The following is a 10255-nucleotide window of genomic DNA, read 5'->3' as shown; positions in this document are numbered from 1 at the left end:
CCATAGACATTTGTGTGTGTATGTGGCACATCGTCATCATCCCTATATCTTCGTGTTGAAAATTGCCGTGATAGTACAGGGAATCCTCTCGTTTTTTAACAGCTACGCATCGCGATTTTGTTCGAGGCCGAGCGACTCAGGCTAACATACCATGACTATCATATGAGATACCACAGCGTTTCTATACTCTACACATTATTACGATTTGTGCATGCTCTAGTACCCCATATGATGTTTCTATTACAAGAAAAAAATTTGTTTTCAGGTAAAACCAGGGTTTTGTTTCCAGTACACTGACTCGAAAAGCAGTACACTAATTAGCGGGGCCTTGCAGCTTGCTGTGGATATCTTTTACTGCATTTTTAATGTAAAAAATTTGAAATCCAAAGTAAAAATTGAGATATATTTAATTCTGAGAATGACAATTATACTTTAGGTATAAAGGAACGCATTTAGCCCATTTAGTTAAGTTCCAGGTGCACGTCCTATAACACAATGCATATGTAAACTTTCTTTATCTGTGTCAATAATAGAATATTGATTTCAACAGAGTATTGAGCTGTATGGAAAAAAATATTTACAATACAGGGTGTTGACACTGTGTGTGGATGCCTCAACACCCCTCTCACTGAAGTGGAACTGGTGGGTATATAGAGTATCTATTTACTGGATACACCCACAGTTTCACTTAAGTGAGAGGGATGTTAGGTTTTACCCCATACACGGGGGGTGTGTGTGGGGGTGTGTTGATACCTCAACACCCTCTCACTCAAATGGAACTGGTGGGTGTGTAGAGTATCTATTTACTGAATACACTGGCTAGTTCCACTTGATTGAGAGGGATGTTAGGTATCACCCCATAGACATTGTGTGTGTTGATACCTCAACACTCCTCTCACTCAAATGGAACTGGTGGGTGTGTAGAGTATCTATTTACTGAATACACTGGCTAGTTCCATTTGATTGAGAGGAATGTTAGGTATCACCCCATAGACATTGTGTGTGTTGATGCCTCAACACCCCTCTCACTCAAATGGAATTGGTGGGTGTGTAGAGTATTTACTTGATAAACCTTCCAGTTCCACTTGAGTGAGAAGGATGTTAGGTATCACCGCCATAGGCATTGTGTGTGTTGATACCTCAACACCCCTCTCACTCAAATGGAACTGATGGTTGTACTGAGTGAACATAATAACATACAGATGATACCCCAACAGACAACAATCCAGCATAATCTGTTAATGAGGGCTGATTGTTACATGTAGTGAGAGAGACAAAAAAATTCTGTCCCCATTTTTAATATGCGCATGTTACGGCGTATTTTTAAAGCACATTCTTGATATCTTTATATATGTTTTAAAATGATCAGCCCTCAAGAATATATAGGCAAGAATTTTCAATGCATACATACCGTAAACGTTCGCCTAATGGCGCACCTGAGCTCCTTTGCCTTGGGGTAAATTTCATGTGCAAATAGAGAGCCCCCTCCTCTGAACTCCCAACAAGAATTAAGGTTCTGTGCCCTTATTTGCTGGTGGGGATTTTACGGGAGGACACTTTTAGGTTGTGCCTAAAATTCCACATATTTCAAGGAAGCCCATAGCGCCATTAGGCGAACGTTTACGGTACATGTACAAAGCACAGGGACACCTGTTTCTAGTATTTTTATTAATCTATGTTTGAAACCTTGTTTACAAGTTGGTATGACCCTATTCGTCCATTGCACAGTTCCCCCATATGCGAGGAGAGCCTCGGTCTGGCAACATACATGAATGGAAATTAAACCGTTGTGTAAAGTTACGTAATTCTTCCTTTCATGTCTATTGCCAGTTCGTAATCATGCAATGGGCGAATATTCACTATTAAAATGGATACTTTCAAAACAAATATAATTGTCTGATATAAGCATTCACTTCTCCCCTGTCACATTGTACACATCTGTTGTAGTATTGGTCTGGTCCAATTTTCGAGGTAGCCCTTTTCTTTTGGACATTCTAATTTCAAGTTCTGGGATATCTTCACATGTATCAGCTCGAAATTCATTATCATCACCTGCGACATGATTTAAGTCTGAAATATCATTTCTTTTTTCAAAATATTTGGAAACCATTGCTCTTGGCTTGTTCACAATGTTGTCACACTGAACATCATTTGCTTCATGAGGAGATGTTTCTATTACAGTGTCAACCAGCTCTCCTAAGTCTGCTCCCCACTTTATATCATCATTATTAAACATGGCGCTGCTTTCATCGATGGGATCTCTGTTGAAAATGAAATCGTCGTCATGGTTTTGGCTATTTCCATCTTGCAGCAGCAGATGTTCATCAACCAATGACTGATGGTTATTAACTGTTGACTCATAGACGTCTCCTGTGAATAAAAGACTCGCCTTCTCAATTCCAGTTTCTAACTTTCGGTCATTAGCTTCATCCTCATTTGCTTGCTCTTGATCCTGTGTATCAACCATTTCAGAATTGATATGGTCCTCTTCAGTCTGACGTTTTCCCCCTTCTTCATTATGCTCTTCGTCATCTTCTTCACAGCTGCCACCTTGAGTCTTGACGTCTTCTGGCGTAGGTACGATGGAATCATCCACTTTGGATTTAATATCTGCAGTAGGTATGTGAGAATCCTCATTGCTGGACTTGATGTCTTCAGCAGATATGGGATCATCGTTATCTACATTCCCACCAACCACATCATGAAGGTCTGATGCATCATTCAGGGAATTCATCAGGGTATTGTCATCAGTTAGATTTAATGCTTGAAAGTGTACAAAGTCAACGTTTGGATCCATGTCATGTTTGTCCTTCTGATGCTTCTTCAGGTTACCTTTTCGGTTAAATCGTAACCGCAACTCAAACATTTATACGGTTTGGAGTCAGTATGCAATCAAGAGATGGCACAGTAAATTACGGTTACGCCTGAATGCCTTACCACAAAATTTACAAATGTGAGGTTTTGTGTCATTGTGAACAATCATGTGCGCACGAAGCGTTTGCTTCTGAGCAAACCTGCGCCGACATAAGTGGCATTCAAAGTTTCGTATACCACTGTGGATGAGAAGGTGGCGCTTCATATTAGCTTCAAGAGTGAAACCGCGAGAACAGACGGGGCATTTGTGAGGTTTAATACCTGTGTGTGTAAACGCATGCTGGTTAAGATGATGTATCTCCATGAACTGCATACCGCATTCTTTACATATGTGAGGGCGGTTGTTAGTATGTCTCTTCATATGCTTATCGAGTTGACTTTGGTAATTATACGATTTGCCGCACTCTGGGCAAATTATAACGCTAGCACCATCCGGCTTGGGGTCCAGTTTGCTTTTTACAACATCGACATGTTTTCTGACATTTCTTTCCTTTCCATCGGGTTTTCCTGGAGTATGTGCTTTCACTTTATGCAATCGCAGTTCTGATGGATAAGTAAATTTACGAGGACACAAGTCGCAAAAGAAAGCGCCCTCTGTAGTATGCGTATGCATGTGTCTTTTCAGATGGCTCGCTTGGACGAATCTTTTCCCGCATACACTGCAACTGTGAGGGCGCAACCCTGCATGTCGAAGTTGATGTGTATTTAGATGACTCAACTGTTTGAATCGCTTGCCACAATCCTTGCACTCAAACGGTTTTGTTCCGCTATGGTCAACCATGTGAGTTATTAAACCATATTTGGTGGCGTATGTTTTCGCACATTTCTTGCACTTCCAGCGTCGTATGCCATCAATACGTGTCGAGCATGTGTCATCAACAATCATGTCGTCTGCTACTTTAGGTGATGTATTCATACCTGAATCCTGGTGGGCTGCTGTCATGTGGGTTGCCAGTTCATTTTGGCTTGGAAATGTTAGAGGACACTTATTACATTGCCAATGAGGTCCGGATTGAATCTTCATTTCAGTTTCATTTACTTGACTCGAAGATCGGCTTCTTTGGCTGGCTTTTTCGCTCATCTCTGCTTGCAGATTCTCCTTTTCTACAAAACCTCCATTTGAATTCTGATGGGCTGCTGTCTTGTGGGTAGCCAGTTCATTTTGGCTTGGAAATGTTAGGGGACACTGATTACATTGCCAATGAGGTCCAGATTGAATTTTCATTTCACTTTCGTTAACTTGACTTGAAGATAGGTTTCTTTGGCTGGCTTTTTGGCTCATCTCTGCTTGTAGATTCTCCTTTTCTACAAAACCCCCATTTTCTTTACCAGTTTTATTTAAGTCTATAAGTGCTGAAATCACAGGTTTAACATCTATACTTTCCGCAGCTTTCTTTGCTTTCTTACTCTTTGGTCCATGCATTTTCTCTTTATGAGCTCGTACCTCCGATGGATATGTGAATTTACGTGGACACAAATCGCAGTACAAAGCACTTTCAGGATTGTGAACATTCATGTGTCTCTTAAGATGGCTGCCTTGGACAAAACGCTTTCCACATACTGTACAACAATGAGGGCGCAACCCAGCATGCCGTAACTGGTGCGTGTTTAAATGACTTAGCTGTTTAAAACCTTTTCCGCAATCTGAACAAACAAATGGTTTCAGTCCTGAATGGCCAACCCCATGTGTCATGAGACTGTACTTGGTGGAATAATGTTTGTCGCATTGGTTACACTGCCATCGCCATTTTCCTTTGACCTTCACCTTGAAGCTATCATCCACACCAGCTGCTGCCTCCAACTTATCCATTATGATCCCACAAGTGTCAAAATGATGCTACTGAAACTGAGAAAGGGAAAAAAAGACATTTTTATCAGAGATTGTTACAAAATGGGAATGGGCATTGTTGTATGTTTTTGCTTCTAATATCAAAACGGTTGGAGCAATACAGCTCAAACTATGGAAACATAGGCTCAAGTAGCTAGGCCTCATTGTACTATGTAAGATAGAAAACAGAATATGAAAAAATCCCACCACACCCCTCTAAAGGGAAGGGCACTTTGTGATCCACAGTCTCACCCCCAACTTATTAAAAAATGTTGATATTTTATACTATCAGAAACCTTGGACTACATGTTTGTATGCATTTATAAACCTTTCTTGCAGATTTGGTCCTTTGACAAAGATTTCATCCAATTTGTTTTTTCTGTCTGCCAACACAAATTACAGCACAGTGCCTTATGGTGCACTGTAATACATGCAATTAGGCATACCTCCCAAATTCAATTTACAAATCAACTGAGATAGCATTGCTTTTAGGGTAGACAAGGTATTGTTGGTCAAAGCAACCTAAATATCGATTTTCATTATCTAGATCAATATATTATTGGAAATTAACACCTTGATGTTTTGCAAAAGTTCATTCCTCAAATCGCATACTTTGCAAACTTGCTTAATTTATTGTTGTTAATGAGTTATGTACGTTTTACACAAGTGTTGTTGTTTCAGCCCTCTTTACAACTTAACTCAAGAACCGCAGCACCTATAAAAGTATATCTGTGATATTTTAATTCTTCTACACGCCGCTATGAATTGAGCAATGCAGTTTTTGCCAAAGCTCACTACCATTCGTAAGATGCCGTGAACTACCAAATCACAACAGTTTAAAATAATTAATAACCTTAAAGCAGCTAGGCATGCCTATAAACCGCCCTTTTTGCATGATTTTACACTGCCACAAGCATCACTCTAAACTCCTGATGAGACAGAGTATAGGAAGGATGTATTAATTTTGATTTTGATTTGACTGTGAAGTGATGGCACTAAGGTGTTAGGGGTATTTTCCCTACATTCTTGCACCTCCCCCGCCCCCTAAAATTGCCTTCCCCTCCAGCAAAATTCCTAGTACGGCCACTGACATTCATCCAAGGTATCGGTAATTGAATATTCCACACAAATTCATAGCATTGCGCAAAAAGTGAGTCAAGCAAATCTAGCAGACTTGGGTAGATCTAGAAGGTGAACAATGCTAAAATTACTGGGGACTAAGAAGCCTAAAATTGACTGTTAGTACCAGGAAATAAATGTAGTCTGATCTTAATAGCACTTAATGCCTAAAACAACACCAAAAAGGGAAATGCAACTCTAAAAGTCTGGAGGCAGATGCAGATGCCTAGAAAAAAAGGTCCTTTAGCCAAAATGTTTTGGGAAAAATGACCCATCTATTCCTTCTGGTACATGTAAATTACCACAGCCGATGGAGCTTTTGGTTAAATTTGTTTTAAATCACGCATCAAATTTCTTGGCACTCCTTGTGAATACAAGTACACAATATATCCACATGGAAGGCTTAGTTCTTTGAAGTGTTTATTTTAAACAGAATAAATAGAAATTAAGGTGGGTTAGAGAAGAACAAGACCTAGCAGCGTTTGCACTCAAATATTAAGACAAATAAAGCTGACACACAAGAGGAATGGTATGTGTTCTGTAAAGGAGATCCCAATGCTTGGTATAAATTATTATGGGGTGGAAATGACATATCATGATATTGTACATTGTTGGGTGGAAATGACTTGTACATGTATGTCATTTTCATCCCATGTGCATGATTTTTTCAGGGGAAGAGTTTGAAAACTTTAGTGTTTATATTAGGCACCGGAGTTTTGCGCGATTTAAAACAGCAAAATGCGCTGGCCACTTTTCAAAATGCGCGAAAATGCGCCAAAAAATTGGTCAAAATGCGCTAAAATGCGTGATCCCCTGTTATCAATGCAAAACACGAAAAAAACATCGGTAAAACGATGGCATGTCAATCAATTACGACCGACTTCCGGTTCATTTCCGGGTTCATTTCCAGTTTCTGGAAAAAATAAAACATAAAGATGGCGACCATCACAAATCGTCGATTGAAATGTCGAAAGCAAGGGTAAATTTCCCCACATTATGCTTGGTTTAATAATCGTTATTTGTATTTTGATGTACATAAGTGAAGTTAGAACCAATATTGCGTGAATTTTCTTGTAAATGCTGCCGATTTGGGGCATAAAATCGTAAGTTTTAACTTTAAGCTTATCGATATGCCAAAATCGTGAACATTCTCGATGGAACCCAAAATGCGCTTTGGACACCCAAATGCGCGAAAATGTGCACTTTTGCGCGAACCGCGCAAAACTCCGGTGCCTAGTTTATATACTATTGGCCTTAACTCAAGAACCACAAGACCTATGGAAATATATGCAATTATTAGCTTCCAAGACTCATTTTCTACCTGATCAATGTATAATATTTAAAGCACATAGTACAGTCAATGTCTAAAAGTGAAAATATGGCTCCTGCCAAGTGCCATCCCACTCGCCTGAAGAGGAAGTAGGAAGTGTGAATAAATGAACAGGAAATCAAATACAGTAATGTATATATATTATGTGAGACACTTCCTTTTGTTTTAGTGGCAGTTTTCTTTCAAGTTCTAAACCTCTGCTCATATTTCAATCATTCCAATTAGCTGATATTTATCAGGTTTTAATTTTTTTTTTCATCCCAATTTTCTGATATTAAGGTTTCAGACTTAGAGGTGGATCAGGTGCCCTGGAATTGGTAGTGATTAATTTCATGTAGACTTTGAGTCAATAAAATGTACTGTCACATAAATTTAAAAAAAAATTAAAAAAATGTTTTGCCATACATACATTGTTTAGGATATATATTCTTGTTTATTGATTCATTAAAAGTGGATCACATGACCAAAATAGTTCCACCATCAGTACTAAGCTGTAAAGTAGTCCAAAGTTTCAATGTCCCAGAGGAGCAATAAAAAGGAACTATATTAGATGTAAATAATGTGCTTTTTCCTTTAGTTTCACATAACATGGTACATTGTATTTGCGTAGTGAATACAGGCTTCTGCTCATCACAGTATTTTGCATTGGTGCTTTAAGGTGGTACTACGCCCCTTGATAAATTTGTCACTATTTTTGCATTTTCCTCAAAATATAATAACACACTGGAAACAAAGGTTATGTAGGCCTATATTTATATGGGCAAGGAATCCAGTTACTACACTGGAATTTCAGTTATTCAAGACAAGCGGTATGCTATTTATGATAAGAAAAGAGGTACTGCTAGCATGTAAACTGAACTGACTTAACATATATAATGAACCACTTGTCTTGAATCACTGAAATTTCAGTGAAGTAATTGGATTCCTTACCCCTATACATAACTTTTGTTACCAGTGTGTAGTTACATGTATTTTGTGAGAAAAATGCAAAATTAGTCACAAAATTTATCTGGGGGTGTAGTACCACCTTAAAGAACAGATTCTCCAATTTCCTCCATGGAAGTGACTTGGGTTTTTTTCCTTTATTTCCAGTATACTTTTTGAAAAACTGTTTTAGAACTTAACACTGCAAGATTTGCTTCTGTCCAATAAAGCATTTCATGCTGGGTTTGTTTTAATCAACCCCTTGGAACAATCAAATTAACATATTTTAACAATGCTACCTTCAACTTCAAGTTTTACTGCACAACAGATATATGTATGTGTTGATTTTGCATTGATTGTATTTAATAAAAGATAGTCCTTTTTATGACAAAATCTGGACAATCAACTGTTATTTCTGTTATTTGTTTTTTACTTGGCCTTTGGTATAATTTACAAATTATTGCATCAATAGGTAAAACTATACAGTATCAGCCGAGCAAACAGGTTTTTCATGCCATAAAGAAACACTCAAACAGTACAACCTCATTTAATGTTTGGCATAATGATACATGTATATCATGTACATAAGTCATAGTAAATGTTTACACATGTTCCAATTAACTTAAATACTGAAAATGGAATCAGCCACATTCATTGTACTTGCAGGACAACAACACAATTTTTAATAAGTCTTACGACATTAAAATACTTACGACATTAAAATACTATGCATAGTTTGACGCCATGTAGTATACAATGTACATCACACTACAAAAGTACACATGTATTTAGCTTGAAGTTTAAAAATAAGGTAGCAAAGATAGTGAGTTAATCATTTCAGCTCCAAATGACCAGAAAACATTCCTAGCAGTTGTAACTAATATTATTTCATAATTATTAGCAAAGAACAACAATTTGACCCAAATCGTGTACTGTATTAAATTATATTATTATTAATGGTTGTATAAATGTCCATGTACTTTAAACATGTTTGTTTTCCCTCGCCTCGCCGTGATCGCGGCGACCGGTGGTGCGGTGCGGGGACCGGTTGGATATGCATGCGTACTGAACTAAACCAAACAGACATTTTGATTCCTTACCGTCAAATTCAAGTACACTACAGTGATTACACTCTCACTCAAAAACAAGATGGCTGAAACGCCGACGTGCACAACAATACATTAGCTGTGTGCAGGTAGTGATCGCGCCACTTCCTTTTCTTCTTCCTCCCTCAGCTTCCACAACCCGGAAGTAAACCGTGAAGTAAACAATACAGTATAGACAGCCCGTCACTTTTAATTGGCGGATGCTGATTGGCTATTTGTTTGAAGTTTTCATTTTCCCGAATAAAGAAGGGGATATGACATAATTTTGGTGCGGGGGCTGAAATACCTTTCAGCCCCCCTCCAATAATCCTAGGTGAGGTTAAAAATTTTTGTGATAAAATAGAGGGGGGGGAATGGGTGTTTGTGACCTATTTTGCCAAATTTTTTTGGGAAACCACCCATCCCTAGGGATCCCCACCAACTTCAGCCCCGGGACTTCAGCCGGCCCCATGTTGAAAATCTTCCTTATACTAGCCAATGGAGATGTTACAAGTCGTCCCGGAGAATCGGTCTCATTTGTGGGTCTCTGGTATAACAATGACCCCCCCGGCCCCCCCCCGCATTTCTATATCAATTTTGGTATTAAAAATAATGATAAGTTTGTGCCCACCCCCGGCATTTCTATGTCAATTTTGGTATTAAAAAATAATAATTTTGTGAAAATTTTGCTAAACTTTATTATAAGTTATACCTCATATATAGATTCCTGTCATCTGATTGGTTGAAAGTGCAGTCATTGAATTAACTATGCCCGCAAAATGAACTATGGACCGGTCCATGGAAATGAACTATGGACCGGTCACGTGCGTGCACGATCAAACACGCATTTTTCCCAGCGTAAAATGATATTACGCACGCGTTAATGTTTTCACGCGTTATAATTACGCAGAAATCGCAGATTGTAATCTATGTGCCGTTCGCATTGAAACTATTAATTTCTCTTCCCAAAATCGATGCTTTTAACCAAACAGATGACAAGAATCTTAAGATTTGGTATATAAAACAAATATTGACTGCTTTTTATTCGGGGCATGGTTAAAATTATAGGCCCGCAGTGATCTCAAAACCATGACT

General features: G+C 38.5%; 1 protein-coding gene across 1 annotated transcript; it reads right to left on the bottom strand.

Annotated features, from left to right (window-relative positions):
* Positions 1 to 2881: 2881 nt before the first annotated feature.
* LOC140158898 (uncharacterized) lies at positions 2882 to 9309 on the bottom strand. Its single transcript, XM_072182165.1, has 2 exons — positions 9176 to 9309; positions 2882 to 4720 (listed from the first exon to the last, which is right to left on the bottom strand). The coding sequence occupies exon 2, from the start codon at positions 4682 to 4684 to the stop codon at positions 2882 to 2884; it is 1803 nt and encodes a 600-aa protein (XP_072038266.1). The 5' UTR covers positions 4685 to 4720; positions 9176 to 9309.
* Between the last annotated feature and the right edge of the window lie 946 nt (positions 9310 to 10255).

The sequence above is a fragment of the Amphiura filiformis genome, chromosome 8 (genome assembly GCF_039555335.1).
Source record: "Amphiura filiformis chromosome 8, Afil_fr2py, whole genome shotgun sequence".
Lineage (NCBI taxonomy): Eukaryota > Metazoa > Echinodermata > Ophiuroidea > Amphilepidida > Amphiuridae > Amphiura > Amphiura filiformis.
This window is presented reverse-complemented; position numbering and strand designations above follow the sequence as displayed.

Coding starts and splice junctions, on each gene's coding strand:
- LOC140158898 (XM_072182165.1), bottom strand. CDS start 4,684: ATGGATAAGTTGGAGGCAGCAGCTGGTGTGGATGATAGCTTCAAGGTG.